The sequence below is a fragment of the Felis catus genome, chromosome A2, assembly GCF_018350175.1.
Source record: "Felis catus isolate Fca126 chromosome A2, F.catus_Fca126_mat1.0, whole genome shotgun sequence".
NCBI lineage: Eukaryota > Metazoa > Chordata > Mammalia > Carnivora > Felidae > Felis > Felis catus.
Window position 1 is genome coordinate 58228310 of NC_058369.1, and position 13644 is coordinate 58241953.

The 13644-nt window shown below is 46.8% G+C and overlaps 1 protein-coding gene and 1 long non-coding RNA gene across 10 annotated transcripts in view; one reads left to right on the forward strand and one right to left on the reverse strand.

Annotated features, from left to right (window-relative positions):
* Position 1: 1 nt before the first annotated feature.
* LOC111559459 lies at positions 2 to 8562 on the forward strand. 2 transcript variants are annotated; one of them, XR_002740386.2, is made up of 6 exons: positions 2 to 140; positions 234 to 331; positions 841 to 1126; positions 1745 to 1842; positions 2038 to 3065; positions 3543 to 8562. It is a non-coding gene; the product is annotated as an uncharacterized LOC111559459 (long non-coding RNA). The 2 variants fall into 2 exon arrangements; XR_006594014.1 differs by lacking the exon at positions 234 to 331 and having other exon boundaries at positions 6 to 140.
* Positions 4488 to 13644, reverse strand: part of KBTBD12 (kelch repeat and BTB domain containing 12) — a 77128-nt gene continuing 67971 nt past the window's right edge. For 6 of the 8 annotated variants that reach the window (XM_011280253.4, XM_045052035.1, XM_045052034.1 and 3 more), the window contains one exon: positions 4488 to 7324. In XM_011280253.4, the coding sequence (XP_011278555.3) occupies positions 7143 to 7324 (182 nt within the window). In that variant the 3' untranslated portion in view covers positions 4488 to 7142. The remainder of the gene's footprint in view (positions 7325 to 13644) is intronic. The other 2 variants (XR_006594013.1, XR_006594012.1) reach the window with 2 other exon arrangements.

The following is a 13644-nucleotide window of genomic DNA, read 5'->3' on the forward strand; positions in this document are numbered from 1 at the left end:
CAGGCTCCAGGCTCCGAGCCATCAGCCCAGAGCCTGATGCGGGGCTCGAACTCACGGACCGCGAGATTGTGACCTGGCTGAAGTCGGACGCTTAACCGACTATGCCACCCAGGCGCCCCGTGCAGACCCCTAACTTTTAGGTGAGCCAATATTCCCCTAGGCGCTTCATCTACATGCATGCTTTTAACCCCCATACCCTAAGGGTTGCATACTACTATACCCCCATTTTACAGATGGGGCAACAGAGGCTCAGAGAGGCCCCGAGGGCCACACCTGGTGCTGTTTCGTGGTCTTTAAGCAGTGACGTTCTCCACCACGTGCATGCACAAGAGTGAGTGGGGAGGGGACCGGGGTCAGCTGAGTGGGTCGTGTTTGGTTCTGCCACGAGCTCCTGGTGTGGCCTTGCAAGAGTCCTTCCCAGCTTGGGCCTGGGGTCCCCCTTCTGGCGGGTGAGAGGTTGGGCCTGTGGTGCGCCCAGGCCAGCTCTGAGTTTTGCTGGTTCAAGGGCCTCCAAACTGTGGGTCCATTAGCTCCTGAGAACCAGGCGCTGCCCTGCCGAGGCTCTTCAGTGACTCGGGCATGGAAGGCCCTTTCCTGCAATAATGGAGAACACCCGGCATAGGAGTGGAGGGTGCCTGCTTGTTGAGGATCTTTCGTCCCTGTCCTCACCCATGTCCCTGCCCCTATTCCCTTCCTAGTCATTAATTCCAGCTCAGGCTTTGCGTTCTTGTAAACTGATGTAAACACCAGTCATAGCTGAGCCTTGGTAAGGTGTGGCTAGCTTTCCTCTCCGGGGTTAATGATGCCCTGATTTTTATTTATTTTTTTCCTTTGGCTTAGCTTTCTATGTTCTGGAGAGACTGAAGAGGGGAGTTCCCAGAGCAGTGCATGGACCATGGTAGATACTCAGCGAGAGTGTGTCTCAAGAGTGAAGAGTTCTTGGTGCTGTGGGGGGAGCTGGAGAAATCAGAGCAACAGAAGACTGTTCTAATCTCTTCATAGCTCTGAACAACGGTCTGGTCCAAACGTCTGGTCTTCACAGCTATCCTGAGACCGATGCTGTTCTTTCTCACCCTTCTTTTTGCAGACTGAGAAACTGAGGCAGAGAGGTTTCAGGTCACATAAGGTGGGTGGTGTGGGATGTGGCCCTGGAGAGCTGTGGGTAGAGAGAGGCCCCAGGGTCACTCCCCCAGGTTATGAAATTTTCTCCTCCAAGGGGGGATATGCACTTCACTTCATTCGATTCTCCAACACCCTGCAAGTGGAGTAGAAATGATTAGTCCCACTGTCTAGGTAGGGACCAGAAAGGTAGGAGAGGGGATGAGGGGTGCCCAAGGCCACACAGCAGGGTGTGGGGGCTGGGATGCGAACTGGTTGGCCCCGCTTTCTCTGCACCCAGCTACCTGCACCTGGGGTTCTGGGCCATGAGAGAGGCCAGCAAGCTGGTGCTTGCGTGGGTCTGCTTTTGAGACAGAAAACTTTTTTTGGTAGGGCTTGGTGGCGATTAGAGAGTATGTGTGCTGGTATTTTAACTAATCTCTATGCCCAATGTGGGGCTAGAACTCACAACCCTGAGATCAAGAGTCATGTGCTCTACCCACTGAGCCAGCCAGTGACTTTTTTTCCGGCTGAAAGTTGTGCACATAATGATTGGAAACCACTTGGGCAGAGTGAGTGCAAAATGTGTAGACTCCAACCCCTCATAAGATGTCCTTTGCTGTATATGCATTCGTCTCTCCTCTAGAACGTGAACTTGTGGAGGGCAGGGCCCTGCATCACGGATCTCTGCCCAACTCAGCCCTGGCTCAAGAAAAGTGAGAAAGACCAGGTTCCCCACTGCGGGTGAGTTCTGATCCTCCTCGCTCGGCTCCCCTCTGAGTAGCTCCTTGGTGGCAAGGGGCCTCCCGCTAGCTCAGGGCTGAGCCCTCCAATGTGCCAAGTGGAGAAAGGGGGAGAGTGGCTCCATCTGGGCCGGAGCTGTCAGATCTGTGCCATGGGATGTCCTGATCCTGCCCTCTCCCTCGTCCGTCCTCTCAGGTCCCGCCCCTCAGATGCTACAGACACAGAGTCGGCTTGCTCCCCGTAGAATATGGTTCTGGAGACCCACAGCATTGCAAAGGCAGAGAAACCGGCGATCATTGCCACTGCTGGGCCTTAGACCATGCCTCTGACTCAAAGGAAGTGCCCTTGGGGGTGAAGAGCCCCAGGTTTGGTGTGGCACCAGAAGCTTCGGTTGCTCTTTCTGACCTCATTTTTCCTGTGCTGCACTGGCCCTTGGAGATGACCCACTGCTGGGTCTTTCAATGCTGAGGGAGGTGCCTGGCCTCCCACGTGGGCTGCGACCACGCTCACATATCAGGTGCCCCTCTCGGTGCTGACTGGGAACCCTCCTCGTGAGCCCTTCAGTGTGGCTCAGACCAGCCTTTGCATGAATCCATTCTGCTTCCTAACTTGGCTGCTACCTGTCATGTCTCTCCATAAGCCCAGATGCCACTGAGTGGCTTGAGACCACATGCAGCGCAGCCGGGCACCCCCTGCATCTGTCTCCCAGGCTCCCGGCCTCCACAGAGAACCTAAGTGCCGTGCAAAGCCCACTTTCCAAACAACCGCCAGTCTGGAATTGGGTGCCACAGCTCACAGCAATAGAGCAGGTCAGATCCCTACCCCTTCAAGTAACAGCTGGAGGGAACAACTGTGAAATCCCCATCCCTGGGTGCTCTGTTAGAGAAATTAGGTCACACCTGTGATAAGGTGCGATATGGCCCATAAAAAAGAAAGTGAAACCCTCTCTTTTAGCCATATTGCTGAGTAAAAGCAGAATGGAAGAGAACCATGGTATATATGTGAAAACAAAAGACTAGGCATCTATTTTCCTTTATAATGGATGTATTTCCTTAGCTCAGTATTTCTCGTCAAGGGAATCTGATGGAAGGCACTGGAAGTTGGCAAACCTTTTCTGTGAAGGACCAGATGGTAAATATTCTGGGCTTCACGGGCCGGAGGTCTCCATCGCAGCTCCTTGGGTCTGCTGCTGCAGCCGGAAAGCCGTCGACAAAACGTACATGGTGAGTGTGGCTGTGCCCCCAGAACATTTTATTCACAAAAACAGGTGGCGGGTGGGATTAGTAGGAAGCAAAAACACTGGAGTTTTGAGAGGAAAATACTGGAGAGATAGCTCGGAAACCATCGGCCAGGCATGCAGAACTCCCCTCACAGAGGGAGTGAAGACACTCTCAGATATCCCAGCAACTGGACTGTTTGAGTCCTCCCCTTGGGTGGGGCTAGCAAATGTCACCCCAAGAGCAAGTGGCTTTGGTGGGGGAGGGTTGGAGTGTTGGGAAATCTTGGGCTGCAAGTAACTCAGGGAAGTCTGAACTTAGGGAACATTTATCGAAACAAGTGGCATGTGGCAAAAAGTCCCATGGCTGGTTCATTCCGTGGCTTCAGCGTGTTATCCAGGACCTGGGTCTCTCCATGCCCCCAGCTGGTCCCCATCTGTGGGTCAACTGCAGCTGTCTCTGTTTGTCTCCTTGTCACTGCAGGGCAGTGGCTGCAGCCCCAGTGGCACACAGACTTGAAAAGACTTGGCAGAGAAAACCCTTCCAAAAGTCCCTCCAGAGATGTCCCTCTAGATCCCTTTGGCCGAGACTATTCTACATGGCCTGTAGACCATGTAGACCGAGACTATTCTACAGTGGCTTCTGTGACCGCTTCATGCAGGACTTCCCGATGAGCTGGGACAGCCTCCTTGTTGTTGCAAACAAAGATGGGGCCAGCTGGGGCCGCTAGGGCTGGCAAAGAAGTGGGGTGAGTCAACTACACCCCAAACCCTCTTTTCTCTCTTGATGACTCCCGGCTGGGCCCGGTGTGAACGGCTGAAGCCATCTGGTTGGTGGCTGTCTTTAAGGGTCACTGGTGGAGGGGGCAGGACCCCTGAAAACGTTTTCTGGGTTTTGGTTTTGGGTGACTGGCCATTCTCCTGTGGTAAAGCTCCCAGCATCTCCCTGCTCTCTGAATCTGCTAGCAAACCACACACACCCTCTGTTTCTGTGCAATGGACTTGCTGTCCTAACCTCGCGGTTACCAGGTTAGTTCAGCTTCGGTGACAGGGACTCCTGCCCGTGTCTGCTCTCACCCTGCCCATCCACACTGCACCCTGGAGGGTTGTTCCTGAAGGACTTCCTTGCCTGAAACCGAGGTGCCAAGGCAGCGACCGACTCTTTGGTGTGGCATTCAAGGCCTTTCGTGATTGGCCTCATCTCTTTTTCCTGACATCCTCCTGTGTTTCAACCGTCCTGGAACCAGGGTCACCTCCTGCCCTCCTTCCCACCTCACACGTCCTGGCCTCTGGGCCTTGCTTGCTCCCCGTGATCTTCTGGCGGGACATCCCTCCCTGCCCTCCCCGGGATGCTCAGTACTTGCTGGGCACAGGAGTCCCTTCTTCAAGAGAAATCTACATGGAATTGCAATATGAAAAACAGTAAAAGTGATTGTTCATTATCGTACATTTTTATTTTGTAAGTTCAAACTGAAAGCATTTGCTCATCATAAAGTCGATCAGTGAGAACAGTGGCGCTTTCTTGGCGGATGCAGACCAGACGGGGCTGGGCTGATGGCTGCCATCTCTTGCCAGCCTCAGCCTCCGGATCATTTCCCTACTATGGTGTGCTGCTCAGTGTCCGGAAGTCCTGCCTCACGAAGAGTCCATGTTTTCTGAGAGTCCTCCACTGAGATACTGGGACAGCCGTCAGCTGAGATGAGGAAAGGAGCCGTAGGAATTCAAAGCCGAATCTCTGACAATATCTGCCAACAGGAGGGCAGAGACATCTTGTTTTTAATTACAAATATGAAAGTCAGACAAAAAGCACCTCGGGCTTAAAATAGACACTAAAGCGAAGGCTTGCTTGTTTACCTGCACACCACCTGGAGGGCCTGAGTGGCTGGGTCTGGGGAGCTAAGAACCCCCTCACACCACATGCACGGCTCCCCTATAATCCCACGAGTCCACTCAAGTACTGGTTGTTGTGGGCACCATGCTTTGGGAAATGCAGACTACAATGACGATGCTACTAGAAATAATGGCAGGTGAAGGATGTTTATTGTCTTAGTATCGAACAGGGACTGTGCTCAGCACTTTCTCACTCGGTCCTCACACCAACCTTAGAAATGATTTTTCTTCCCATCCTTCATTTGGGGAAAATGAGGCTTTAGAAAAGGTTGTTTTTGGCCATGATCACACGGCTGGCTAAGTAGCAACGCTGGCACCAGGGCCGAGATCTTGAACCCAGTGCCTCTAGAAGATGGATTACGACGTGCCGACCAGGCCTCCTTGACACACGGAAATGTGGCAGCTTCTAGTGTGTGTGTGCAGCAGGCACCGTGGTTCTGCTATGAGGAAGTTGGGGAAACAGGCTCTCTGCAACCATGGCTTCCATGGCCAGCACAGCCCACTCCCAGAACTGCTCTGCCTTTGCAGCAAGAAAAATAATCCACAGATTGTGGAGAAGGATCAGCTCATTTGAACTCACGCGAGTAGTGTTCTTAGAACCCTCTGTATAAACACAGAGAATGTGTTTGCGCCTCACTGCCTACAAGCACACTTTGCTCACCGCGGGCTTCGAGTAGCACAGTTGCAAAGTGCAAAGTGACAGACACGGCCCCTGCCCTCCTAGAGCCTGGCCTACTTGGGGACAACCTGCGCTGGTCTAAGTGGACCCCCTGGGTGGTGGCAGAAGCAGGTTTCCAACTGGCTCCAGTTTCCATGGACCTGGCTCTTCTGCCTGGTATAGCCTCTTGCTGGAATCTGGCGACATGGGCTGATAGGCATCACGGCCGCATAGCTCTGCACCAGAGAAGAGCCATCTCGATCTAGCATTGTCTCCTTCTGGGAAAATTCTAGGGAATTTGCTGACCACTCCTGTGTAAGCAAGAGTGCCGTGCACTGGGAAACTCTGGAGAAGCTACCAAAATGCATTCTTTGAATCCATTGTGCTTCTAAGAGTTTGGATGGCCAGGAAAATAGATGGATTTCCCACGTGTCATTTACATGTCAGCCCTAAAGCATATTTTGGGAGTGCCTGTTTTCTGATGATGCTCAACCGGGGGCTGAAGCAGGCAGCTCCATCCCTACCTTCCAGTCTTGGGGAAGATATTGCAAAGGCTGGGTAAGAGGGCAGGCGGCAGGTAGCCAAAAGGATATGCTTCCTCTCTCCTTCACTCCAGGGCCTGGACTATGGGTGGCCTAGGCCAGTTGCATGCAGCCAGGGCCAGTGTCCAGAAGGTCATATGCGCTTGAGAGCCGGCCAAGGGCAGCTTGGATAAGTCTCGTCCAGGGCACTGTGTGCCAACCTGAGTGGGCCAGGGTAGCAGGGCTCCCAATCTCTGTCCCTGGCACTGCCCTGGCCCAGGGGGGAGTTCCTCTCTGCTCACTGTGGTTGGGCTTGAGTGCCTGAGCTGTTGGCAACTTGTGGTCCACCGCTAGCCCCATTTTGGGCAATGTTGTTGCAGTAGAAGAGTATCATACACGAGAATAGAAAGCCTTTGTAAGACTGAAACCAGAACAGAGCAAAGAGAGAAGTCTTCCTTTAACATCACAGGATGTTGAGATAATTCCCCTGCTCAGAGACCAGGTCCACAGTCCTTGCTTTTCCAGGTGTTGGTCACTTATCTGCAGCCTTCTTTTCCAACCTTAGTAGCAGAGCCTATGGCCCCGGCAACCTGACCCAGCTCTGGGCCTTTGCTCAGCTGTTTCTGTGATGTCCCCATCAGCTGCACCCATGGGACTGCTTCTTCCTCATCCTCCAAGGCCCTGGTGAAAGGCCTGCTCCTTGACAGTGCAGTCCTTGAGTCCCAGCAGCATGAGGTCCCTCCATCACCCGATTCCTATGGCACTCACCCTGTGTTCTTCCTGTGCTGTCGCCACACTTGGCCTTGTAATGTCTTGTCCATCCTAGCCGACTGGAGGTCCCTGAGCACAGACTCTGCTCACTCCCTATCACAGCACCAAGCACACGCTGCTATGCACATGGACCGCTATGCCTGCAACACACATGTCCAGGGTGACTGGCTGGGGCCTGTGGCTCTCTCCATTCCTAATGCCTCCTGTGCAGACGTAGCAGGAGGTCCTACAGCAAACACTGACTTCAGTGCTCATTGCCTTCTTCCACCAAATCTGAAGGTGGGGGGATGAGGTCTCGGGGGTTCATCCTGGCCACCAGGCAGACATCGTAACTGTCATGCATGAGGACATCAATGGCTACAACATTCCACTGGTTTTCCCATGGGTCTAGCTCCAGTATTTCTTTGGAGATAACTTCATGTCGATCTGAAAAATAGCAAGGTAGGAAGACAAAAATATCATGGGGGTATTAAATTCAGAGGCCAATTTCACTCTATTTAACAACTTCCTCTAAAAGGCATCAAGTACCAAAATGAAAAAACAACTGAATAAGCATACTTTAAATGAAGGCACAATGCCCCTGACATATAAGAAACTAACAAAGGCCATGTTACAACTCACATTCAGAAATTATTTGACATACTAACAGGGTATACTACTGTCTACATTTGCTAATTTATTAATGTTGGGAGCTACAGATGAAATTGTCCTATTTCTACACCTGTAGGGGAGATACAGCTTGTGACCTTGTATGACTTGCTGACCTCCCTGAGTTTATGTTTCCACAAAGGCATACAGGGATGCTAATACTAAGCCAGGGTCTTTGCAGGAAACAGATGGCTCACCCTATCTGGATGATTTGAAGAGAATTTAGTGAAGGGACTGTTGGAAAGGTGTGGGCAGGGTTCAAGAAGACCCACAAGGGATGGTACAATCCTCCAGGGCTAAGAACATCAAGGGCTATTACCACCCCTAGACCTGAGAGGCAGCAAGGGGAGAAATAGGGACTGGCCTTGGGGAGGGCAGCTGTCTGGAGAGTGCAGCCTGGTTGCAGCAGACATAGGTGGGGAAGATGGAGCAGTCATCCTCAGCAACCCCACAGGGAGGAGGCAGGGACAGGAAATGCCCTGACTGTACCCTCCTTTCACCCAACAATCTCTGCTCTTGCCTCCCATTGGCTGAACTCAACCAGAAGCCAGAGGAGAAAGGTGTCTGTGAATGCACCCAGTATACGTCGGCTTCACAGGACATAGAGCATGACAGAGAATGGGGCAGGGTGAGTCTGGAGGGGCAGATGGAAGATTCCTGGTCTGGATGACTATTTCATAATTTTATGATGATCAGAGGAGATAATATATACAAAAGTGCCCAATCCTGGCATATTATCAATTTTTGAAAATGGTCCATATGTGCCTGTAAAGGATGTGTATTTTGTAGTTGTTGGTGCAATGTCCCATATACACTCATTGGGTCATGTTAGCTAACACTTCCATGTATTTACTGGTTTTTGTGGGCTTGTTCTTCCAGGTACTGAGAGAGTTTTGTTAAAATATTCCGCTAAGATTATGGATTTGTCTGTTTCTCCTTTTAGTTCTGTCAATTTTTAGCATACACATTTTGAGTCTGTTATTAAGTACATATAAATTTTACCATTTATAAATTTATTGTTATGAGTGATCTTCTTACTCTAGAATAAGTTCCATCAGCAGTCTTTTGACTGATATGATAAATACTAAAAAGTGAGATTTCGAGAACCATTCTAATGATCTTTGTCTTTTAACTGGAGCATTTAATTCATTTATATTTAATGTAATTACTGATCTATTTTGGTTTAAATCTACCACCTCATTTGTGGATTGTCCTTGTCTCACTTATTCTTTCTTTTCTCTTTTAATGCCATCTTTTAGATTGGCTGAGTATTTTCTATTATTCCATTTCCTTCCCTCTACTGATTCAGAAGTTATAAACCCTGTTTCTTTCTTTCTTTCTTCTTTTTCTTTTCTTTTTTTTTTTTTTGGTGTTTATCCTAGAAAGTGAAACATGCATACTCAACTTATGAAGACCTAAAGATAATCAATGCTTGACCGTCTTCTTGGAGGGCTTTAGAATAGTTTAATTAGGGGCGCCTGGGTGGCGAAGTCGGTTAAGCGTCCAACTTCAGCCAGGTCACGATCTCGCGGTCCGTGAGTTCGAGCCCCGTGTCAGGCTCTGGGCTGATGGCTCGGAGCCTGGAGCCTGTCTCCGATTCTGTGTCTCCCTCTCTCTCTGCCCCTCCCCCGTTCATGCTCTGTCTCTCTCTGTCCCAAAAATAAATAAAAAACGTTGAAAAAAAAATTAAAAAAAAAAAAGAATAATTATATTTACTGCCCTCCCAATTTATTAGCAACTGTTGATGTGCATTTAAATTCTACCTATCTTTTAACTGTGCAAGACATTATCATTATTGTTTTATACAGTAAATGCTCATTTAGAATTAACCCACATATTTACACTTTCATTGCTCTTCATTATTTTTTGCATCTTAGACTTCATCTATGATAATGTATGATAAAGTATATACTGTGATAAAGTATATACTTTAGAGGAGGTCTACTGCAAACCCTTCAGCTTTCATTTCCCTGAAAATGTCTTTTTTTCACCTGCATTTCCTGAAAGACTCTTCACTCCCCAAACACCAGAAAATAGTAAAAACTGGTATTTATTGTATGTGTACTGTCTACTGTGCTCACTATGTGCTGGCTGCATTTGAGACACTGTGTTATATCATCCTCATAATAAGCCTGTGAGCCAGTACTCTTGTTATTCCAGTTTTACAGATTTGGAAAAACTTACAGCAATTAAATGCTGTGGCTACAGGCATATAGTTAGAAGTGGCAGACCCGGAATATGCACCCAGATACGCAGTTCTCAAAACCTGTGCTCGTAACTACTAAGCTCTATTGAATGAAGGGGGACATCGTGGTATCACTGTATTTTCCACAGTATATTGATGAGGACAATGAGTGGGACCTAAAGCTTATATAAATTTGGTGGTCCTCTTTAAGGAAAATATCACAAAATTACAAATACAAAATTAGGTATAAAGGTGAAGATTTTTTTCCAGCTTTACTGAGGCTAATTGACAAAAATTATATATGTTTAAGGTATAGATTGTGAGATGAATACCACAATCAAGTGAATTAACACATCCGTCACCACACAGTTACCTTTGTGTGTGTGTGCATGTGTGTAGTGAGAACACTAAAGCACATTTCAAGTATACAGTACAGTATTGCTAATTGTAGTCACCATGCTGTACATTAGATTCTCAGAACTTACTCATCTTATAACTGAAAGCCTTTGACCAACATCATCAGTCTCCCCACCCCAAGTCCCTGGCAACCACCATTCCACACTCCACATCTGTGAACATCACTATTTTAGATTCCACATATAAGTGAGATGGTATAGTATTTGGTTTTTTGTGTGTGTCCAGATTATTCCATTTAGCACGTTGTCTTCCCAGTTCATCCTTGTTGTGGCAAATGGCAGGATTTCCTTCTTTTTCATGGTCGAATAATATTCCTGTGTGTGTGTGTGTGTGTGTGTGTGTATCACATTTTCTTTATACTAATTCTGTCCAGTAGAACTTACTGTGATGAAGGAAATGTTTTATAATCCATGCTGTCCAACACAGCAACCTTTAGACACATGTGGTATTGAATAATTTGAAATATTGCTAGTGGGACTGAGGAACTGATTTTGAATTCTTATTTAATTGTACTTAGCTTAAATTAACACAAAGCTCTAAATCTCTTTTTGCCTTGATTTCTTTTTTTCAATACCTATTTGATCTGTCCATTTATGAGAAAGGTATCTTAAAGTCCATGCAGATTTTGTGGATTTATCCATTTATCTTATGATTTGTATACATTTCTGGTATGTATATTTCAAAGTTGTTAAACACAAAAGGGTCATGCCCTTTGTGTCAGTTCAGGTTCTTGGTAGCCACAGCAGAAACCAAATTGGGCTGGCTTTCCAAAAATGGGGATTTATTGCAAGGAAGGTAGGTCAACAGATTGAGGAGAGCTGGAGGCTTGGTGGGAGGCCCTGTCAGGGGAGAGCACTACCACTGCTCCTTCACACGGCTGGCTGCTGTGGCTGTGGGCACTGCTGCTGGAAATGCCGTCAGCCCCTAAAACATGACAGGTGTCCAGTACAATGTTCCATCTTCTTGCTTGTTACTCCTATTGAGATGAAACGGCCTTCTCCATCTTACTACCATTGTCTTGGAATGTGTCTTTTACCATTGCCACATCTGGCTTACTGGTTTTTTTTTTGTTTTTTTGTTTTTGCTTTGTTTCAGCTGGGTGAAGGCTTCTGGTGTCCTTCTGCAACTTAATGCAGGCTGGGGCCTTTTACAATTTCCAAGTAGACAGTTTTCTTCACTAATTTTGCTTCCTTCTGTTCATTGCAGTGTTTATTGGGGAGACATTTTTAAAAAAACCATGTATGCCTATTACCAGCTTTTCTAGAAATCTCTTACTTTATTTATATGGAATGAAAATTACTGCATCAGTGGCAAGGAAGTGAAGAAGACAGCTAGTAAGCTCTCTTGAGTATGAAAGCTCTGAACTAGTGTTCTAGAAAACAGGCATGCTTGTGGGGGGCTTGAACTCTCAGGAAGAGCACAGACCCCTGCCACGCTGCCCCTCCCCTCCCCCACCCCAGAATCACCTGGGCAGGGCCACACGTTCTGGTGGGGCCATCCTGGATGCTGTCCTAAATTTCTGCTAACAGAGCTCATAAAGCAAGGAATCAGGGGTTGGCATTTGTACTTATCTATTTATGAGAGTTTGGGTTCTGGAAACATTATCACACTAACAAGGATAAAGAAACTGGAGGTTGAACTCAATGTCAGCTTTTTTCAATTCAGCTAATATTCCAAAAATAAACACACTTAATTATTAAAGGAGTCAAGAAACTCTCCCTGCATCCTGACACTTCCAAGAGTAAGTGGTCTGAAACATTATTTTACATGAAGTAAATAGAAGTTTTGAGATAAATAATGAGCTGTCAAAGAAATTCCATCTATGTGGTAGACTGCCTTGGATTGCACCCCTATGTATTTTAGGGGGGTGCTGTCTGTCGTTGGTGGTACCTCAGTGGAAAAATTTGAGAAGCACACTTCAGTCTAAATTTCATCCTTGAGGGTCACCTGGGTGGCTCAGTCGGTTAAGCGTCTGACTTCAGCTCAGGTCATGATCTCATGGTCCGTGAGTTCGAGCCCCGCGTTGGACTCTGTGCTGACAGCTCAGAGCCTGGAGCCTGCTTCAGATTCTGTGTCTCCCTCTCTCTCTGACCCTCCCCCATTCATGCTCTCTCTCTGTCTCAAAAATAAACATTAAAAAAAATTTTAAATTTCATCCTTGAATTCAATCAGACTACCAGAAAGCCAAAAACTTAGAATATTTTAGACCTTTGTAGAGTTGTTTTCTTTTGACTTACTCTTCCATGAGATGCTAACTTGCCATTTTATTCATTATGGGAGCATTGCTGGGGGCATTTCCCACTACTCTATATGAGGCTATGGGGAGAAGTTTCTCCCATGTTTAAAAGATGTGTACGTTCTAAGCAGTGGCTTGTTCTTCCCTTGAGGGTACTGCACATCTCTGACAGGGAGTGCTTTCCTTTCTGCTCTGGCCTCTAGTGAGATCAGAGATAAATTGGCAGTCCAGACATAGCCAGGGCAAAAGAACTTCGGGCACCTTTATGTACTGACATCACCTCATCTTCCTTGATTTTCTTTTTCTATTTTCATTTTCCTTTCATTCAATTACCTGATTTACTTTAATTCCTATCTTCTTGCGTTGTATGCATCTCTATAAGCCATCTCAAATTCTATTTCATTTTGAATGAAGGGGTATGTGAATAAATAATAAATCACAAAATGAGTAATGGACCCCAGGCTAAATTGGTTTGTCCTCCGCTGAGGGGACCCTAGTGGTGAAGGGGCCACATATCAGTGGAAGGAGCCACTTAACTGCCCCTGACTCAATCAGGAAGAGGAGGGTCATAAATGTCACAAATAGGCATAACCAGCGGCTGATGGCTTCAGCTAGTGGAAGAAGCCAAGAGTCCATTCAAATGGGGGAAAAAAACCCCAAATGAATGGCTGAGTATACGTAGTTGTCTGTCTGCAAAGGAGGTGGACGGGGAAGCAGTGGTTCTCTATAGCCCTCTAGAGATAGCAGTGTAATTATAAAATCATGTTGCATGGTCACGTTCTTTCTCTGTCTATAAATTCAATTAGTTAATCAAAGATTTTATATTTTCCACCAAGCTGTAGAAATGGATATGTAAAACCCCTTTTGATCAAGTGATAATTGACATTCTATGTAATGGTTTGTAAATGAACTCCTACTAAGTATTCTGGGTTTATGTATAAGAAATATAGAATTCATTTTATGCTTAAAGTTACATGGAGGAGTTAAAATAGGAAATGATTCTTTCAAGAAAATATTTTGAGTTTCATTTTCCCAAGAGGAAGACATCTTTTTTATTTTTTTAAATGAGATTACACTTTCTTTAAGCAGAGGTGGAAGGTCTATGAGATGAAATTACCTGATAAAGACCATTATATTTAATGTAAGTATTGATATGTTTAGATTTAGGTCACTATTTTATGATTCCTTTTATTTTTGTACCTTGATTTTCTCTTTCCTTCTTTTTGTATTCTCTGAACATTTTTAATATCCATTTTAATT